Raw genomic sequence first — 23,484 nt, forward strand, 5'->3', positions numbered from 1 at the left:
TCTCCAGACAATACACTTCTCTTTATGTCATTAATGTACACCCCTCCTTTCTACATCAGAACAGAAGATCCCTACAGTAAACCATACACATCAAATCCATTTCATTAAATGATTTCTATTTGGCATAGTGCAAACCTAGTTTATTTATCCATGGAATGATTGAGTTTTAGTCTTACACTGCTTTTAGCAATATTCCAGCAAAATCAGGGAAGGGGGACACTACGAATGAGCTTCACACATTGTACCCATGCAGGGAATTGAATCTGAGTCTTCAGCGAACGTTTCAACCAAAAGGCTACCCCAACTGCTCGTTTTATCCAGGAAAAAAAAAATCAAAATACAGTATCATTTATATAGGAAGTCAAACACTGAAAAAATGCCATTAAAAACATAATAGTATGTTTTAGTAATCATGACAAGCCTAGGGAAAAATAAAAAATATCTTTCACTAGTCCTATAATTATGTTGGTTTTGCATGATTCATAACAAGGCCCATTACACCCATCACAGTGTCAAGATTCTTGTTGCTAGGCAACACGCAAACAAAACCCTGATCACAAGTCATTGCACGTTTCTTGGTGTACATAACGAATCTGACCTCAAGCGTCTACCCGGAATGACTATTGTTATACACAACAAATATATTTCTAAGAAGAAGTCAATAAAAAGCAAATGGGTTGTAGTCAGGAAGATATTACTTTACTTCCCTGATCTGTGGTAAAACATGAAGAGAAATGATATTGGCTGACAACTGACAATGGTTACACTGCTGACCTGAGAAGGTCTTTGTACTCCAATGGACTCAGTTGCCTTTGTTATCTGACCATGGGATACGGATCATAGTTTACACTGCAGTCTTGGCAAAGAAATCACAACTCCGCAGAAGCCATAGTATGGTTTCAAACACTGGACAAATACAACCTAACATTTCAGTCTGAGGAAAACTATCTTTCATGTTCTAAACATGCATGAACTTACTTTAAAAGAAAACAAAACATGCTTGACATAAAATAAGGCTTGTAGAATGATTTTGTGAAAAACACTACTATACTGTGATAAACTTAGTCTCAAGGCTATACTGTTTTGTAGTTCAAGTATTTTGTATATCAGTGTTTCTATCATTAAGTTATCTGGAGAGAAAATATTGAAATATGTTGGGGGGTTTTAATTGCTTTGCATTAATTAAATTCGGAAAACCAGTGATGTACTATATGTATAAAGTGACATTTGTTCTTATCACAGAATTCATACAAGAACAGACAATATTAATGAGAGTGAGTGAGTGTTTGTTTTATGAAGCTTTTAGCAATATTCCAGCAATATCATGGCGGGGAACACCAGCAATAATGTAATGTTGATACTCTAACACATCACGTGCAAACAACAAACTTGTTTTTATTGTTTCGAGTGATCTTATTTTCAAATATCTATCAGAAAAATAAAACAATAAATTTGAGTCAATAGACATCCAAAATAAATTCATCAATGTAATTTTATATATTTTTCAGAGGATAAAATTGAGAAAGAATTAACAAAGCACTTGAGAGTCTTCAGAAAAAGACTTTAAGACAGCCTGTTCCAATGTTTACGAAGTGTGGAGAGTATCTGAACAAAGCTGAAACTCTGATAGTTAATATTTGCCTAAACAGTCCCTGGACGCCTGATGATGTCACCTATATTTATAACTCACTCCTAACCTCAGCTTCACGCCAGACTGGCTTAGTCTCCCTTTCAGATAGTGTGGGATCAATTCACCTTTGCCCACAAGCTATTTCTAAATTAAAATCTATTACACTTCAAAATAACCAAACACATGTACTTGAAAAAAATTGTAAAATGTTTCATTTAAATAATACATAGTGTGAGTTGATTACATCTGGACTGGCTCCAGTGTACCTCCTGCCAGTGAGATGGGAGTGAACTGATAGTTAAGTCAACAAAGGCCTTGGTTGACTAGTTTAACAAAGCCCCTGCTATTCCTACATGTGTTTCTGGTTTTGTTCGTATCAGGACTGGTTCACCCCGATGACAAAGGTCTTAATTAAACATAAAACTTTCTTTTCACGTCATGTCCTATTTCAGTTCTCTGAAGAATGAACCCAAGTTTATTTTTGGGGGTGGTGGGTGGTGGGGTGGGGTGGGGGGGGGGGGGGGGGGGGGGTTATGAAAAAAATACAGACATGTATTTGATCACATGTGTCAAGATCTGTGAAGCAGAGACCACACAAAATCTTAAAAAATAAGAATATTAATAGAAATAATAGTACTTTGTTCCTTTCAGGACATTTATTCTTGTAAAATTACTAAGATTACTTACTCAGATATCAAGAAGTGTATAACCTGATTTTTTGAAGGAAATGACACAGTAAGAAAATATAATTCAGATGGGAATTTTGATGCATATAGTCAATTTAGATTTTTATACAAATTTGAGTTCAGTAGGTGTTCACGGCAATATGCAATATTCTAGATCCTAGTAACAGCTGTTTGTTTGAATAGCAAATAAATCTGGTAACTTAGAGTGGAACACTAATACTCAAACTTTGGAATACAAACATCAATTGACTACCCTTAATCTGCCATATGGCACAATCCCCACTGTGATGTGGATTAATCCATTGTCATAAATGGGTGTGAACATGAAGTCACAGCTGTTCAAGAAAACAAAGCCCCAGATTCAAAGCTGTCTGCTGTGACATTTGAATCATGAAGACAGGACCAATGAATCTGGGTCACCAGATTCGCTCCATCAACAGCTTGTCAGCCTCAATAATGACAACCTTCAGCAAGAAATATGTACATGCAGAGTAAACCCATGACGTGTGAATACATCATGATCACACGATACCTGAGAACAAAAGAATTACAATCATACACCACACATTCCATTTCTGACAAAAAAATCTGATAAATTATCACAGCAAATTCAAAGAATAATGAGGACTATTTTTATGGATATACAGCTTCTTAATTCTGTATAAGCGACATTTCGACATAGATTCTAATGTTAATGTCAAGCAAGTGAATCCATGTCGAAACACTGCCTATACAGAGTAAAGAAGAGGTATATCCATAAAAATAATCCTCATTCCTCATCTACCCAACCTCCTCAATCAAGGTAGAAATTCAAAGCAGGATTTGTAATAAATTAAAAAAACAAAACAAAAAAAAACCCCAACTAATTATAGATGGTGTATTTCTAAAACTTGGAAAACAGATCAACTATGAAAAGCACCTGAAATCTTATTACTGGTGCCTGCTTGTCTAAATAGATCTAAAGTAGGGCACTGAGGTGGCTTGGTCTAGTTTTGCTAACAAGGTGGCTGGAATCTTCAACTAACAGCAAAAACCTTTTTTAACTAAATGGGTGGGAAAAAACATGCTAATCACATCCAATTGGGTCAGGACTTGACCCACAAATCATAGACATGGCAAACAGCCAAGCTATTGATGGCAAGTTACCACTACAACCATTTTTATAACACAATCAATGATTGGACAGCTGTTCAGTAACAAAAGATCTGATTGGTCAGAGTGACAGTTATAGGTCATTGGCATCTACTGGCTATTTTGGTCAGTCAATATTGACCACTAGTTTACAGATTTGAGTCCTGCTCAACTCAAATGGCTGCGGAACAAATTAAATCTGTATTTAGAAGAGCTGGGCTTCACCCTGCCCTAATCTGGAACATACAGTGTAGATAATGGTATTTCAAGATACACTGTTCATTCTCTCACAAACAGTCTATAGGTTTTGTATAATCCAATGGAAAAAGAGTATGTACTAGACACCTTTGTTGATTTAATTGGTTCAAGAGGTCAGCTTTCCCTGGATAGCTGCGCTAGTCATGCAAACTTTCTTCTAACGACCCAACACAAATTTATTTGCCGAGCTAACAGAGCCTGGCATAGACACAGGCTTAGTAGTTTTCAGATTATCTGGAAAACTACCTCATCTCCCTCAAGTCGGTTCACTGTTTTACTTAATCTGCATTACACGGATCATTCAAATAATATATACAAGTATACCTGAGGATATTTACTGTCTTCAAATATAACTGTTTCCTGTGCGCAATATTCCTAGTTATTCCCTGACAACTCAGTTATACCATGACATATTGGATATAAATGGGTTTGACCAAGTTAGTGGGTGCGTTACAGGATACATTGGTAGGTTCGAAGATAGGCAGGTGTGTTAGTTCATGTGTGGGTGTCTGGGCGTGTGAGCAACTGATTTTGGGATCCACTGTTGTGTGTCCGTTTAAGAGACAGAGACAGGCCCTGAGTGAGAGGAAATAATTGACAATAGGACAGGGACACCAGTGACATGTTTAATTTCCAAAGAAACAGTCATACATATTTATGTTGTGTTTTTCACTTAAATCTACTTCACACAAAATAACCAACTACATGAAGGCAAGAATTTTGGGTTATCAGCTTCTTATTCTTAATTTGTGGAACTGTTTATTTTGGAGTACATTCTTGCTTCCTTCATGTAAATGCCGTTCATGGACCTTTACCACTTTTGAATATCTGCCATTCAAAACTTGGATATTAGGTCCAGGCACTGTGAACTTGCAATACGAACCACTCCGAACTAAGACACCTCAACCAGTTCTCCCCTATGACTGTGTACCTGTCTCATTCCAACTGGGATAATCCATTCTGGTAATTAATTCCAATGTACTACACATGCATCCTGACCTGCCTGCTACAAGCTGTCAATCAGCAGCGCCCTCTGCTGACAGGTCAGTCAAACAGCTCTGAGACTGATACAAACATGGCCAGTTTGTTGTGCACACATGAACCTGATCGTCCCAAGGTTGTTCAAATCATACCAGGAAGCCTAGTGCACCTACACGGCTTAAAGAACGTCCAAAATTACAGAAAATATCGTAGATTGCATAAGGTGACAAAAACTGTTTGCAAGAAACGCCACTGCAAGAATTTCACACCTTTCCCTCCTTCTCATTCTATAGAATCTGTGCCAAGATTGTCCACATGCTGACCAGGGGTACGGAGTAGGCCGAGATGGGAAGAAATAGTTCAATATACGATATATTTGGGGATGTATCTGGCACAGAGGGCAATAGTCACTACATTAAGAGTAAATGTAACTGCTAATTTCAAATCCTGAATTTCAATATTCAAAGCTTATACCAGTAACTAATATATGTTTAAATATCACTTCTATTTCAAAAGAACAAAAGAGTGTGAGTGCCAGCAGGCTCTTATGCTGCTTTTAGCAATATTCCCACATAATCACAGTGGGTGACGCCAGAAATGCATTATATCCAAATGGGGATTCAAGCCTGTGACCTCGGTCTGATGGGCAGACACATAACCCCATCACCTACATAAAGGGGGAGTCCTGAATACGATGTATAACATAACTATAAATTATGAAGGTAACAAAATAAAACACTTCTGAAGTTATGATCCCAAAAATTTTAAATAGAATGTACTAAATAAAATGGCATTTGTTTTTGAACATGTCTGCTGTTCGGAATACTTGTAATAGCCCTTAAAGTGTACAGTTCCTAAACCTGATGTCAGTATAGACAATGTATTTTAGCAATATTGATTCCACGCCCACTTTCTATGTCCCAGTAATCTAAAAATAATTCACAAAGGTGATTCTTCTTGTATCAATTATCCAATATTTCCATTTGACGCTTCTTTTCCGAACATTTCTAACCATACTGATTTGTTTATTTACTTAGGAATTACTAATCTAAGCTTTAAAAAGATTTACTTACATAAATCTGATCCAAATTTCATCAGAAAAATTAACCATGGACACTTGTATTCACGCGAAGAGAGTCTGAAATTTAATTGATGGCTAACTTAGTTTCACCCACTTCAAGAGTGGTTATATAAAGTTGAAAAGCTATTCAAGAACCTACCAATATGGTAGCTCTCTACCTGATTTTCTGTGAGAGGTATCGATTTCTTTCTGCTACAAAAATGGTACAGACAGACTGAGTACCAATGACGTGGATTCCACTAAAAATACACCCAGGTATGGTTAAAATAAATGCCATTCCTTACTCGTATAGGATTATCTTTGGGGTGATTTCTCTATGTTCAATCTTTTAAGAAAGGCAGAAACAGTACCCTCTTCTTATTAAATATTTAGGCTGAAGGATTAATAAGGAATGCTTGAACTTGAAATGACTGGTTTTACTGTTATTTGCATGTTTTTCTCCCCTATATCAAGGGTGATATTGATATCTAGGGTGTTACCACATGTTTAGTTTTTTATAGTAAGATACATGTACTAGGCTTCAGTTTTCTCTAAAATTCTGTTCTTACATCTAACATCTGTTAAAACTTCATCCTTCTCCTCCTTGAAGCTGTATGACATACAGACAACTGAATTACTGGTGTGATGATATTTGTTAGCAAAGTCATTTACAGCTTACAGATTAGTGCATTTATTAACTTGGTGAAAGCTCTTAGTACGGTCTGACCATTATTACCCTGGATAACCCCGACGACCTCATCCTGTTAGAGTCCCTTTAAGACAAGAATGAAGTTCTGAAAAATAAGTCCGATCATCACAGGTCAAAACTACTTGTGAGAGTGTGAATGACATGAAGACCAACACACCTATTACAATTCCAATCAACTTGCACAACAAATATGTATGTGTGCATAAAACACAATTGCGGAAACTTATATCAGACTGTCAAGAACCGACATGAAACACAGTGTCCTGCAGGATCCCAAAACATTTTTTGACATTTCCAATTTCGAAGCAAGGGCTTGTAAACAAATTAGTTAAGTAAGAGAGGCAGAAATGTCTAACACCTCAGTTGCTATTTGAAGCTAAAGTTTACAGCATATGATATTACCAACAGAACACACATGAGCCCCAACTCTGACATATAGTGCACCACTTACACAGCAGGGTGACATTCACAAAGCCCCAAGCCTATTCCGGCCTTGCATGTTTAGACTAGGCAGGGCAGGTGAAAATATAGGCGAAAACACAGGTAGCAGTACAGTCATAAATATATAGCGGTATAGGCAAAATACTCCATATTCTGACATTACAGAACTAAAATATTATTGTCTTATTTGAATGCATCGACCATTTCATAACTTTTGGAGGGAAAAACTGTATTTTGGTGAGGGAAGTAATCATTAGTACTTTCTTTATCTGCAAAACGGATGATATCCTGTAGAAATATTCAAAAAGTATATTCCAAATGTACAATTACCATTCTCAATGTTGCATGGAGGGCCAATAATGTAAGAAAATCAATATTTCACATCAACTCATCTCAAATATATCTACCTTATTTCATGAAAAATATTCCGAAAAATAATTGCAAGTCCCACACTTGTCAGTATCTGTAGACAAAGGATACATTTCTTGGAAGAAGTCTATGTGTGGAGGCTGAAGTATATCTAACGATGATAGGACCTGCAACAGAAAACAATATGTTACTGGCAAAACAGTGAATTCAATGTCTACTGTTAATCTTGTGAGCATCTCTGGTTTCAGTGAGTTTAGTTTAATACCAATTTCAGCAATATTCAAGCAATATCCCACAGGAAACCAAAAAGGGCCTTGCATAATTACCAGTGTGGGGAATCAAACTGGATCCTTGACATGAGTGAACACTTTAACCACAAGACTACCTCCTGGTTGGAACAGCCCCATGAAACTCATACTGACACTTGACTTTTGAAGTAAGGACTCGGCAAAATGCTGCATACGAAACACTGAGTGAGTTGGTTTTACCACACACTTAGCAATATTTCAGTGACATCACAGCGACGGACAGCGAGTAAATGGGCTTTACAATGTTCATACTTAACCATCTTTGTCCGGTCAGTATCCCTGTTTTCAGTCAAACATATTTCATTATCCCTCTAAGCATCAATAATGCCTTTACTATTGTGTTTGTAACAAAAGAAAGAAACAGCAGATTAATTTAAGTTTCATAATCCCAACAGCGTGTACCAAACAGAAACTATATTTAAACATAATCGTAAAATTGAAGAACTGTTTCAGGTTGCGGTGAATAAATCTAAAAGCCATGAAGCAATATTTGTTTCTTTGGGTCCCACAAGTTTAAGGTTGGAAGGGCATTCGACTCTAGAAAATTCACGTCTGCTGAGACCATATCTATGAGCTAATCTTCCGCCCAGGTGGAATCCTGGTCTGTGTTGAAACATAAGCCTCAAAGTAAACAGTCACTTCCACTGCCAAGGCGTAGAGGCATTCTTCCCCTACAGTTGCCAGAGAAGGGCTGGAGATGTTATCACCTGACCTGGGACCTACTCCCACAATTGTCACACTTTATACAAAATATACTTGCTGACTAAGCACTTATCCTACTCAGCCCACTTTCAGAACATTGTTCCCGGATATCATAATGGTGTCAAATGGTTAAACCAAAAGACAACTATTTTGATTCCTGACCCCACCTCACTGGGGCTATTTTTAGCTTAACTTGACCTCCCTAAAGCTGTGTTCATAATTTTAGAACACATTCTTCTGAACTGTTTTTTCGTAATTATGATATGAATTTCAGTACTTTACAAATACTGGAACAGATTGTTCATAATTATATTTTTTCACACATCAATGTAGGCAATTTGAGAACAGATTGATCTTATCATCTTCAAGATGTTTTGAGATGGCCCTCAGACCTGTTTAGAACTCTATGCCTGCTTTAACATGTGTCTTTGAACAATTTTTTAATTGCAAAGCTCACAGTGTAACTCATATCAAAATTACCACGAATATGTATTCTTAAACTATGTAATTTATTTAAGAATACTGCACATTAGAGAGGCTTGTCGGCACATAAATTTAAATATCCCAATGGACACTCATTAAGCAGACAGGTGTGACATATGGCTTCCATAAATGGAGGACAGGGTAATTGTGAAAACACTTCCTGTGCCAAAGCTGTACAAAGCCATGTGACCAGTGCAAGAAGTCACTGTCCAGCTGATACTGTATATAAGAGAGGTCACCAGGGTCACCAAGCTATTGTGTACACCCAGCTACAGTCGCCAATTAATATGGTCCATTGAGACAAACGTCAAGGACAATAGTAATATAATGATCTGCCACAGTAATCAGAATCACAAATCATCCACAGTTCTACCTCATTTATAAGCCTCTGGTAAAGTACAGAATTACAATGTGTCGCAACTTTACGATTGCTCTATGCATCAGGACCTTGGCATTTTTTTCAGTCTAAGGCCAGGAGGAAAATGAAATAAAACAAAATAAAATCACCAACCAAAGTAAAATTCCTTCTTAACACTTAAATATTTCACTTAGGGCAATTTATGAAGTGTAAATGGGACAAAAAACAATATAGAAAAGTTTTCCTGGCCAAAATAGATATTAGGATTTAATTTTTATATTTTTTTCCTTACTCATGAAATATGACAGGTAGATCCGTAAAACAAGAAACAAAACTGGTCTGGCCTAAAGCCACTTTGTGTCATCTAGCTGAAGTTTTATTCCACTTATAGAGCTGGGTACTCTAAGAACTGGTTCACTTAAGGCACATGGTCCATCTATGGAATAATGAACCCAAACCTTGTCATGACAAATCAGCTCAAGGTTAGCCCTAAAAGTACCACCTGAGACTAAGTTATTTCAAGTCCAGTTACTTGGAACTAATTTTGTTGCTTTAATTCATTCGGGTTTCACTGGTAAACCTTTGCTTGAAATGTGGGCACTTTTAAGAAAATTCAATTGCCTCCATGCCCTTTGTTCAGAAATCACCCAAAATAAGCACAGTTCATGGCTAACACATAAATTCAAGTTCTAAGGAGTCTGTATAAATTCTGATTAAAGTCCTAAAACCGGGATGACTTCAGCTTGAATATTTCGCTCTTCAGTGTGCACAGAAGGGCATCAATGGACAGATTTAGCAGTGGAATTGCCAATTCAGCATTCCCTGTTGGTGGCATGGTTTTAGAATCTACCAGAACTTAGTTCCAGCTATTTCTCTGTGCCTGTGGGGGTGTAAAGGGTATGATCTCAGCATGGAACAGCCTCTGTGACAAGTCACTGGGTGTGGATTTGAGATGCAGCAAACATCAGACTGCAGGATTTCAGAAACATCATGTACCAGTGAAAGCAACAAAGTGGAACATGGTTGGTTTTTTTCTGTTTATGACTCTTGTCAACAAAATTTCTACCATAATAGCCTTGATATTCAAGACAAAAACTGAAAAATCAATGATGTATATTATGATGAGCATCCCATAATGTCTGTGGTTGGTTGCTGATCTATTTAGTTGCCTTAAATGACAAGCAAAGCAGCTGGCACTGGCTCTGGCAACAGCTCTTCCTCTTAGTCTGATAAAGATGGTACCAGCTGCAAGCCTTTCACAATTTGGTACCGACAGAAACTATTATTATAATGTATAACATGGTAACCTTTCTCTCAAGAATGAATGAGTTAATATTCAACATCACATGGGCTGTATTTCAGCCATATTATGACAAGGACTTTCCCCTCAAGAAGTGATACACTAGAAAAATATGTATACAAATATATCTTCTTGAACCTGAAGTAGTTGCATAACTTACGTTATCGTGCCTGAAGTGGCAGAGCATCCGAAGTTCTCGGTACACCCGTTTACAAGAGATGAGGTTTTGGAAGACATTTGGCATCTTCTTGAGCGCCACCCGTTTGCCGTCACGAGGGTCTGTCACCGCCCTGTAAACGCAAAACAATATCATTCATACAACATCCCAAACAAGCTCACAGGGTCAAAACAGTGAAAGGAGTTCCAATACATTGGCGTATTGTAATGAAGAGACTGAATATAAAAAAAAAAATCATATATGATACAAAAAAACCCCTGTAAACCCATTGTTCATACAAACTCCAGTCGTATTACCAACATACTATCATACTGTAACAAGATGTATTGTTAGGTATATTGATCATTAACTTCTGCATCAAGGCCCTATTCAATAAGGCGATCTATGTGATAAAACTATTATACATCAATGAGGCAGTATTGGAGTATTATTGTCTTAGTGCTAAGATCAATTTGCGAAGCATGGAACACATCAGGAATTTTTCCAACACATGATAAAATACTTGTACATGACTGAAAAGGTAATTTTGTCTCCATTTCTGACAATGACAGGGAATTAGAAGGAGTCTTTTTATTATTCATTGCCATTTGTTGATTTTCAGATAAAGAAATGTCGTTACGGGTAAAGAGGTCAAACCGAAGATTATCTCTACCATTGTATTCACTGAAGGTGACTTTCACCATTTTATTCATTTAGGACAACTTTCATGTCAATGTAATTTTTTTTGCACTTATTCTTGAAAATTCCAACACGATTTCCTAATACCGATATATTCTTCAAAAACAATGAATATTCTGGTTGTTTCTCGTAATGTTTTACGAAATTCAAATATATCTAATTAGAAATACTTGGAAATGGTGTTCAAAGTTATTTTCATAAACCACTACTCTCCGTGACAGTGTTATTAAACAATATTCCCTGGAGAACTGCAGTAAACAGGATCACATCTCAAGACAATACTGCAGCCTAATCTCTTCCGTGCATGACAAATATCTTCAAATGAATGGCCATTCTATTCGACTAACAACTAGTCTCTGAAATGAACATATTTCACAGACAAAAAAGACATCATGAAAAGAATAAAATATACTGAAAAGGAGAACCAAGACTATTTTCTGAAGCTGTAAAAATCTAGACTTGGCACATTTTATAGACTTGCATGGGCTTTCTCGGTTCGTGTATCGCTGCAGCAGGAAGTGAGGGTTAATGTTACTGAGAGGTCACACATGCATACTGCCATTGACTAAAGACACAAACAAGCCCGGAGGTTAGCCACCCCAGGTGACAAGTTCATAAGACACTGGACACCATTGTCTGGGGAAGAGGTCATTCTAATAAAACTGGTTTCTTGATTGTGTGAAGCTGATTATCAAAGTTCACTGACCACAACAATCTATCCAGTGCAAGTCAAATGTTTCTCTATCTTCAATATGTCTGGTGAGTGAGTGAGTTGAGTGCAGGGGTGGATACAATTTTTTGAGAAAGGGGTCGGGGAGGTGCACACATTATTTTCACTAGAGTTTCAATGGTCATTTAATAAACATTCAGGATAAATGGGACTGGGCACCCTTGCATCCATTTCTAGATCTGCCTAAGGAGTAAGTGAGTGAGTGAATGGAATAGCATTTCATCCTTTAGCCTTCAAGGCCTGTTTACTTGCCAGAGATATCAGAACGTACAGCTTGTGGGATGATAAGGTAAGCAATGAAGTAAATATTTGCTGTGTACACGCTAAAGTATCACCGTTGTTTAACTGAAGCAGTTTTGTTCACAAGGGTATATGAACTGATGCCAGGTATGTATCTGACCAGTACATACTCAGTGACATTTAATATATAGTGAGTGAGTGGGAGAGTTTAGTTTCACCCGCATTCAGCAATATTCTAGCAATATGGCAACAGTCAGTAAATAAAGGACCAGACAATATATTGATCAACAACATGAATAAGGATCTAAGATTTAACTAATTAGGATACGATAACAAGTCAACAAAGAGTCAGCGAGTCTGACCACCCGATCCTATATTTTACTCTTACAAGCATGGGCTACTATAGATAAGTTCTAACCTGGATCTTTATGGGTTGTAGTAAGTGTAGTTAGTGACACTGGTATAAGGCCACACTGAACAGTATTTGAGCAATACTAAGTAAGCGACTTTAGTTTTACACCACACGCAGCGATATTCCAGTTATATGGTGACTGTAAATAATCAAGTCTGGACCAGACAATCAAGTGATCATCAGCATGAGCATCAATCTGTACAATTGGGAACCGATGATCTGTCAACCAAGTCAGCAAGGCTGACCACCCGATCCCGTTAGTTGCGTTTTATGACAAGCAGAGATGCCCTTTTTTCAGCAATACTAAGCCTTGAAGTGGGGGAAAGCTTGGATATGTTACAGTTTGGTTTTATGCCACTTTTTAGCAATATTCCAGCAATATCATGGCTTGAAAAAACGGAAACGAGATTCACACATTGTACCCATGTAAGAAAACAAACACTGGCCTTCAGCGTGATGAATGGAAGATTTAACCATTTGGCTATCCCACTGCAAGTAGGAGAAAGGTGCTAACTATCCACACAACATAATCAAAGCAAATCTGACATACCATTGATTTCTGGCATGGCTAGGGGAGACAACTATCACCCCACTGAATCACCATGCCGACACAAGACCAGTGTATGGACACCGATTCAGCTACAACTAAGTTACATCATCACATCATGTAAAAGATGATCTATATTGAGATAATGGAGAGAAACCCCACAAAGCTGAGATGGAATTTGTTCATTCCATGCATACAGAGTCTTTGATTAGGAAACAAGCATGATTTAACTCCACTGAAAGGAATGAGTAACAATACAGTGATAAAAAAAATTGACATACACCACTCAACGCTTACAAGGATATTATCTTTGAAGATGACAGTTAGTAAATATTTAGGAGCATTTAAGTACAAGACAAATGCTAAATATTTTTCATTCGTTGTTGAAAATATCAAAGTATTTATTATACATTCACAGATTAATACATACATGTTTTGACTTGAAAAAGGATCAAGGTGCACTACATGAACTCACTCGCCCATCTGTAAACCTAGTAAATGTAAGTCAGATATGATATAACTAGTGTGACCTGTTCTTGGAGCCACCGCCCCAGCTAATGACTATGGCTATAGAATTCTACAACATCATATTTGTTAATGGCACACTCCCAGGTATAACTTCATATCTATAGAGTAAGAATCTCTTCAAGTACAGACAACTGAAAAGGTGCCGAGGTCTGGCTGAAAGGCGTCTTTCACAGCAAGGTCTTGCTGTACAAGCCATATCCTGGCCTCTATGACAAAGGGTCCTCTTTATTACGATCAACACAGACTGAATGTTATTGAAAGGGACAAGGAATGAATTATGCCTTTGATCTGATCTTATCTGAGCAGCACAAGCCATGGAGTTACAAGGTTTATACCACAGTGAGTGTCTATTGTCATATATACACTAGCTGTAACACATGGGCAAGCTCTGTGGAGTCTACCATTACAATAGTCAGAAATGTCAAATATGTGGTTAGATCAGCAGTACTTGGGAACCTTGCTGTGTTGGCTGGAATACTGAACTTATCCTAAAAGTTGAAGGAACAAGACACTTTTGAATTGATATAATGCTAATTTTACAGGCAGTTATTTAAGTAAACAGCAACAATATCAAATCTGTGTAATCAATATACAATCAAATGGCGTATTGTGTCTTAAAAATACTTCTAATGTAAAAACAATCACTCTTTTTTAAGTAAAAACAGAAAAAAACAAGGAATGTGTCCTAACTTAATGGATCAATACACAGCAGATTGTGTAATAAAATATTTATGGCTTAAGTCTGTAAGAACACAAAGGTTCAAATTACATAAAATTGAGTTGGTGGATGGACACAGTGTATTAGCTTGCATTTTGTGTAAGAAAAGATGGACCACACACCAATATATTTATGAGAAAATAATAAATATTGTCGTTTTCTTCAACTTAAGATGAATAAAGAAACCAACAATCCTCTTTTAGATCAATTCACAATTTTATACTGTGAATCTGTTATGACTTCAGCTTTTATATACAGGAGAGCACCCAACATCCTGAGTACCTGTGGGCACTGATTGGGCTATTCAAATACTGTTGTCCTGACAACTGTGAGAGAGCACCAACATCTTGAGTACCTATAGGCATTGAGTGGAGAGAGCACCATACATCCTGATTGAAAACATCTACAGGCACTGATAGGATACCACAAATACTGTTGTCCTTGCAACTGTGACTGACCACCAAACACCCTGGCTGTGAGGGTCTTCAGGATCAGATTGGAAACAACAAAATACCTTGTCCAAGAGTCTGGGGGATGTGCATTTAACACCCTGGCTGTGAGGGCCTGGGCAACATCTGGTGTTCATTGCTGCTTCTCAGCATGTCTAAATAGATAGCCATACCTTCTCCCTCCAGCTGGGAACCAACCAATATGAAAAGCTGACTGGCTCAAAACCATCAGCTTGGTAATAAATCTGGATGATAAGGAAGAGACAGACACACTTGGAGGGGGTTGATGGGCTTGCTGTGTGAACTCTGCTCTTATTTACTAACTATTCAGTGAAAACGATAGCACAGACTTTTCAAAAGAGTTATAAGTCACAAATGAGTTCTACATTAATAAAAACCTTTCAGAGGCACTTCTGTTAAATCATGGGTTGAGTCTGAAGAGGAAGGACAGACCCAGTTAATGTGAGCTTCAAACATATGCTACTTTAGAGAAACCCTCATAAGTATGTCAAGAAACTAAGGCTTAAAATCAAGACCTATCTGCAATGTGAACCCAGGACCATTAGTTCATTGTAACATAGTGACACTGTCTATGAAAGATAAACCATGACATACACATGTCAGTACGAAATTTAGGCCATAGTTATAATGCATTATTATATATCTACAGTGTGAAAGGCAGATTTCAAAGTTTAGTAAAGTGATATTTTCACAGCAATGGCAGAAAAGGCGCATGTACGCTGCAGAGGAACTAATGCTGCAACAACTTTCCACTTTTCTAGTGTCAACATCTGTTTTTCACCAAATGGATTTTGCCATTTGATTTCACACAGCAGGGTCAGATGAAACGCTTGTCATGGAGAAAACTCCAGTTGATCGAGGATTCACCTTGTACAACAGAATGGCCTCGTCTACATCCGTATGTGATGAAGTTAACCTGTTCCTGCATCTGTTTTCGTTCAGTGCCGAGGGTTATTTTGCCTAAAAAAATTGATGTTTTACTGAACCAGTAAATATACCAATCATAGAATGACTGTCACTTAATTATGAATGAGCAAATCAGACTCACCTTAAATTGAACAAAATAACTGGAAATATGAAACAAACAGGAGCGAGTGAGTGATTATGGTTTTACGACGCTTCTAGTAATGTTCCAGCTATATCACACCGGTGGACACCAGAAATGGGTTTCACACATTGTACCCATGTGGGGAATCGAACCCGGGTCTTCCGTGTGATGAGCAAATGCTTTACTACAAGACTACCCCACCAACCCTATTACAAACAGGAACAAATGTGTCTAGTGAACAAGTTCTCTCATTTCGTGATGTCACAAAGATATTTCCCAAGTGGCTGCCTTTTCCATGTGACCAAGTGTGGGATAAATCATACTTTATCCAATATTCTCCATCATCTGTACTTAAGAAATATTGGAACTAACATGGAGAGATTAGTTGACATCAGTACATCACTATCAATATGCATTATCCTCCAGTGTCCCGTCAACATATATATGCCATGCCTAGCGGAAGCAGAATTTGTTTCGTTTACAGACAATATTATGTACCATAAAACTGCATTTATTCAGCGGATCCAGGACAATTCTGGGCCATATCAGTAATTATCACACCAGCATGTCTAACTCGGAGCTAGAAAGCACTTGCTGACTTGACAAGGGTTAGTTCAGCCTCCAGCCCGCCTGAGATTGACTGAGATCGTTTTCAACTGTTATCTTGTGTCATTGAACAGCAGAGAATTAAGAATGAGAGATTTCCGTAGGTCAGTTCATGTAGAAGAACAGACAATCTTTAAATATCATCCTGTTTTCATCAGTAGAGAACTGACAATATTTTACAGTCACAAGTGAGGGAGTACCGAGAGGTACAGAACCAATAATTATAGTTTTGCTATTGTTGGTATAATTACAGTTCTGTAATTATCTATATAGGTAAGCATTTCACTGATATCTTTGATGATAGAAAAGCATCCTCTGTATTTTCATATTTTTAATTTAGATATCTCCATATTTTCACAATCATGAATGGCTTGGAGTATATACAAGACAGAGGATTAGAAGTCAACAGTAGCGTGGTTAGAATTGGTTTAGAATTATAGGATTACACCAGTCAGGCTAAAAAGGTGCACCAAAGGCCTCTGGTTGCCACTTTGTTCCATGACATCGCTAGACAACTGATGATTACGACAGGTGAGAGGTTGAGGAGAGGTCAGGAAGCAAGCAGTGGTAAAACACATGTCTAATTGTTGCTTCCTGATGAAGTTCCTAGAACAGTTACATACATTAAGTGGCTGGCCAAGGACCTGTCTGTCTCACACTTCCTGTGTGGTCTGTCACACACCAATCCTGTCAGTGTGTCAGTGAGGGTTAACGACAACAGAAATATGTAATAGCTATATTAAACTTACACCATGGAATGTTTATGAAGTTTTATGCAACCTTGTACCCAGTATTAGAAATATCTACCGGCCTGCTTGACAAATGCTAGCTGATAGTCAACCAGGCCATTAATATATTTTCAAAGCTATTCTAAACGGCTAGTTGCAAATCTCAGATAATCTGTTCTTTATTTAATGCACATGAGTATGATGAAGTCAATGAAGGTGTTATAATATTTTGTGATATTAACCCTAGTCATAGGAAGATCACTATATAAAAAAGGTTAATAGCGTTGTGCAAAATTGGTCAGGAACCATTAGAATACAAAAGTAATGTTTCACTAGCTTGGCTGAGGTTCTGGTACTTATTTACGTAACTGGTGACTTTTCAAAACTAATTCACACACTGCTTGTAAACAACAATAGCTGTGAGTAAGTTCGGCTTTATGCCTCTTTTAGCAATAATCCAGCACCATCACAACAGGAACACAAGTAATGGACATCACACATTGTATCTATGTGGGGATATCAAACCAAGACCTTCAGCAAGACCGGCAAACTACTGTGCCTGTCCCCAGCACATATAGAAGTTAAGTTCCAGGCAACACTGGTCAGAGAATCTTATCCCTTAGCTTCAGCACGGTGGAAAAAAAAACAAATTCATGATACGTTAAATGCTCAATAGGCATGGCTAACCACAGTGCCTTGCACCAGCACATATGAAATAAGTTGAAGACAACATTGGTCACAGAATCTCTTGATACATAGCACATGGTACATGATATAGGCTCAATGGACATGGCTGACCTAGGTGGCACAGATTCTTTATAGGAACTAAAAAAATTAATGAAAATCAATAATTTCTTTGCTCAACAAAATTAAGCATCCCATGGATTGCTAACAATCTATCAAAATGCCAGACCACCTTGGTTATACATAAGCTCATGGATGGCCCTTGTACTCATGAAATGCAAGTCATAATTAAAGATCAATTTCTCAGAAGTGAAATGACTCAATGAACTTTCTACACACACCTATTAATCTGATTAGTGTTGGACAAGGCTCTAGTCCTCCACTAGTAAACTAGGGCTTGATTTCCCAGAGGAATAGTACATGATGGCTGCCATCGATGTTGTACACTGGTTCTGGTCATGCAAGAATTCAACATACGCAGTCTTGAGACACTGAGGATATTTCATTCAATATTTGCCCTGATTTTTTTCACAAATAACGTGCTACTGATTAACTAAATTGAGCATGAAGCACAGATGTTAGTCATATTCCGAAATGGTTTGTGAAGATGGTTTTGCTTACATTGGTATAATGTAAGATAAGACTCATCTAAAATCTGATTGGTATGTTTATCCAGTATAAGGAAATGATAATGCTGTGTAACATTGCAAGGATTTTATCACATATCTGGAGAGTCATCATTGCACCTTGTGTCCCTAATGCTTACTGCAATGGTTATACCAGTATAAGTCCAGACGTGTTATAATGCTACAGATGCAACTAGTTATCAAATGGCAATGGCTGCATACATACATATCTATTTATATTTATAAGAAATGTAAAGTGAGTGTTAAAATTGAATGAAAAAGGGGTGTGTTTTTTTTTTTAACTCTTCAGCTTTGGCAACGAAACAATGCTAATGTATATAATAACATCAATTGTTTTCCAGTTAAACCGTTTAGAATGAGTGAGTGTACTTTTATGAATCTTTTAGAAATATCCCAGCAATATCACAGTGGGGACACCAGAAATAGGCTTCACAGACTGTTCCCATGCATGGAAATGAACCCAGGTCCTCAGCATAATGAGCATACACTTTGAGCACTTGGCTAACCCAAAGTCCCTAATCTGTTTGGAAATCTCATGTAGATTGCAATACAGAATCTACTTGGCAGGATTTCAGTCAGGTTGAACAGGTTCTTGCAAGCCAAAGGGTAGAATTTATGGATATGAACATCTTTATTTTGAGGGATACAATGTTGCTCACCCCAATATATTCTTGCCTTTGGCTTGCAATAATTTGCTAAACATGACTCAAATGTTTGTGAATGAACAAAAAAAACCAAAGGCGATAAGACAGAAACAATATGACCTGATTAAAATCCCACATTAGAGCCAGACATTTTCAACCGTTTCAGCCTAACCAATATAACACAATGTGTCACCTAATGATTAGCCACAACCAAACATCTCAGTAATTATTAAACAGCAATTAATCCTGTATTCAACACGTTCTTACATGAATGAACCAGCTATTTATATACCACCATCTCCACCTTTGCCATCATCTCAGCAATGAAGTTACAGGGTTCATATGTAACATATCACCATATTGGCACAATGCACGTGCAGCAATTTATACTCAGACATACATAACATAACTGACTGGGATATGGTATCATCGACTCCTCCAAGCTGTCTCCCCAGCAGGAGATGTCTTGACAATGGGCAAAGCGGGACCCCATCCTGGGTGGGTTGGACGGTAGGTGTAGTTGGCACAGTCTTGTGCTGTTAATGTCAGCGAGGACAAGGACAAGGGATGAGGATTGATGGGGGATGGGAGAACATCATACACAGCATCACCCATAAGGCTCATCCCCCATGAGTATAGCTAACATTTAGCAGTGCTGCAGAAGAAAATTCAGGTCATGTCTAGTAAATTATTTACAAGCTGTTACATGAGTGCAAGTTACATCATTTGTAGACAATCTAGTGGAAGAAAGGCTGTTTCAGCAACCTAGTATATAGCCCAGCATCAGCCAGCGACAGTCTATGGGTAAATTAAGGGGCTGTCAGATTGCATTTATGTGTATGACTTCATAACATATGGATATTGATGCAATCCATGCAGGCTTGCAATGAAATGATATGCTATCATATTTGTATATCAATACCACTATATTGCACCGATGCATGATACATGGGTATGAAGCATTTTATAGAAAGGATCAAACTACACGAATACTTAGAGTTCTCTCTCAAAGGTTCAGATCTAATGCAGAATTTTTCATATTCTGCTTGTCCTTTATAACTTGTTGGTGGTAGTTTGTTTATTTATTTATTTATTTATTTATTTATTTATTTATTTATTTATATTTTTATTTATTTATTTATTTATTTATTTATTATACACAATCTAACATTTCCTTGGTGGGAGGACAGTGTGAATAAATTTGTAAAAATATTCACATGTAGATCAAACAAACATAAGCCAAACCACGATGAAAGTTTCCAACACATATTGCTATAATTTAATAAATTTCTAACATTGCAATACATTTAGCATGGTTAATGCCATGAGGTTTATCTCAAAAATAGTTGTGATATTGGCAATCTGTCAACCATTCCCCATCAGATGTTCATCCTCCACAACAGGAAGTGACACCAACAGCATGTCCTGATCTACACATACCAATATAATGGAGAGATAGATTACTGTTATGCTGCCACTTGAACAATCTTCTTGCCAGCCATGTATGTTTCCAAATAACTGAGTCATTCATGGAAAGGTACATATCTGAGATACTCTGTGCTTGATTTTAGGAAAATAAAAAATTAATATCTGGGGGATTATTCAGCTCGTATTCCCTGAGGTGAGAAATGATTAGATAGTACATGTTATTGACTTAATACATCACTTAGGTGTTCATTGTAACACCTATAGTATATAGAAGAGTGTTATATACACCGTACAAACATACAAAATGTTTTGTATGGTGTGAAACACTAACAAAGGTGGCTACAGACAAAATGAAACAAGCATTTCTTGCCCCTTGACATTGTTTCTCTTCCGCACAGAGAAATAACTATGCCATACGATGCTAGCCTGTACTAAGACAACACCAAGCAAAGCAGTGGTTGATACTATGACACCAATCCATTTGAGGGACCCCTATCAACAAGTCAGTAAGATTGACTGTGCAGTAAAGTATGGCGGTGTACACAACGAGGCTATATATAAAACTCTTCTGCTTACAAGAGCATATGAACCTCATAATCAGATACAACCACGCTTCTTTTTGTGTTATCGAGTGTTTGTTTCTTGTTTGCTTTGTCTTGGGGACATTGATTCAGTATACACTCTCAGGAGCATTAAGACAGACTATGGATTGTCATCAACAACAATGTGAAGACAACGCTGATGAGGAGCAAAGGTGAACAGCTACAAAGGGACAGTCACGTAGTAGATACTGACATTATCTTGTATACACTGTAGCATGGTGAACTTTCTCACCTGGCCAAGTAACCCCACCAATCCTCATCACATTAACACACATGACTGCTGACTTTCTGATACAACACAGCTCACACATCCCCTAGATATCAGTCCAGGCATACTGGACAATCAGGCCATTTTCCACCTAGCATTTGTCTCTCCCTCATATAGTAATCATTAAAAACTGTACCTTATAACTAAATTGTATGCGTATAAACTTAATGAGTGAGTTGAGAGTTATGCTGCACTTACAATATTCCAGCTATATGGTGGTGGTCTGTAACTAGATATTCCAGTGATAAACGGCATGAGCAGTGATAAGTAAACTGTGTGTGTGTGTGTGTGTGTGTGTGTGTGTGTGTGTGTGTGTGTGTGTGTGTGTGTGTGTGTGTGTGTCTGTGTGTGTCTGTCTCTCTGTGTCTGTGTGTGTGTGTGTGTGTGGTCTCCATTCTTTTTCAACCCTTATGACCTCAGAGATAGAAAACCATAGTGTCACGTCGTTCCAACCTTACATCAGCACATTCAAATGGTGTCGATAATGCCAGTCTAAGGACATAAACAAGACGCTTTAGCAAGTGGTATTTGCACAAGGGCATACATGATTTTTGCAACTTGGCTATTTATAACACTATGGCTTATGACAGATTTTATTACAAACATCAAAACCATCCATTGATCAGGAAGCTGTTTTAATTCTCTTCAGATTTGCACTGACAGTCAGATGCTTAACGAGAACACAATACATTTACTTGCAGTCAATACTCTAGGAACTAGCAGCTCATTACCCAATCAGCTCATAGAGATTTAGGTGGAAAGCAGTCTTACAAGTCTCCTTGCCAATCCGTTATCATGGTTATACCTCTAACTTTCCAATAATGTATAACAGTGCCAAATACCATTATACATGATGGATGTGAACGTCTTCTTTCAGTTTTCATACAACCAGCTTCTAAGGCTAGTGAGTGAGTATAGTCTTACCCTGCTTTTCAATATTCCAGCAATATCACAGTGACAGATAAGAGAAATGTGCTTCATACATTGTACCCATGTGGAGAATCGCACCTAAGTCTTGTGACATGGAGGAGATAGGTGTTACTTGTCATATACATCAGAGCACCACAAGAAGATTTAGAAATGTGATTCTTAGAGCTAAGGTGAGTGTAACTCTTACATGGAAACATACACAGTCGTAATGATATGGCTACTTTGTACAATGGCACCTAGTTTTTTGGAATATGAACATTTTGCCACTGATTTGGAGAGGGAAACCCGAGATTTTTGGTAAATCAGTGAGCGACTGGGTGATGTGCGTTTTAGGTAAGCTGGGTTGGATGGGTTAGTGAGTGAACAGAACTTCACGTTTAGCAATGTTCCATGAGTACCGTAGTGAGGACACCAATGGTGCATTGTGGGGAATCAAAACTGGGTCTTCTGCCTGATAATAGAACACTTTCGCGGCTAAGCACATGGGGCCCCATTACATAATCACACCATATAATGTTATCAAAACAATCTATTAGTAGTCTGGGTAAGATCCTGGAACACCAGCTTGTCTTACACACCAACCATCAGGTCACAGTGCTCCTAGTACAACCGGGTGTGTCACTGAATAGAAGTACTACACCAACGTTATCAGTGGGAAAACAACATGATCATCACGCATGTCAGACGATCATTTAGAAAACACTAAATGACCTCATCTAAACATGACACCATCCTAATCACCAGTTCTCTGTGTACGAGCAGACGCTGTGACTGTTAATGATCCTGCTGCCTTCAAATCTGTGGGAATCCAAAATAATCCTCATTTCAGTTTAACTTTCATTTTCAAAAGACTCCTTACAAGCCAGTCAGTGAAGTGTGTAAAGTTGTATGAAGTCATCTCAAGACTTGTTTCCATGCTCAACCGACGAATGTCAAGATTTCTTTCACTGTTTCAGCATTGTCCTAATCTTCTGTGGCTGAG

General features: G+C 37.7%; 1 protein-coding gene across 1 annotated transcript in view; it reads right to left on the reverse strand.

The window, feature by feature from the left end:
• LOC137298031 (serine/threonine-protein kinase NLK-like) overlaps positions 1-23,484 on the reverse strand; it is a 55,548-nt gene that overhangs the window by 13,845 nt on the left and 18,219 nt on the right. Inside the window, exons 2-3 of the mRNA XM_067830070.1 lie at positions 10,577-10,706; positions 7,377-7,432 (exon numbers count right to left, since the gene is read on the reverse strand). Of these exons, the coding sequence (XP_067686171.1) occupies positions 7,377-7,432; positions 10,577-10,706 (186 nt within the window). The remainder of the gene's footprint in view (positions 1-7,376; positions 7,433-10,576; positions 10,707-23,484) is intronic.

This window comes from Haliotis asinina, chromosome 1, assembly GCF_037392515.1.
Source record: "Haliotis asinina isolate JCU_RB_2024 chromosome 1, JCU_Hal_asi_v2, whole genome shotgun sequence".
NCBI lineage: Eukaryota > Metazoa > Mollusca > Gastropoda > Lepetellida > Haliotidae > Haliotis > Haliotis asinina.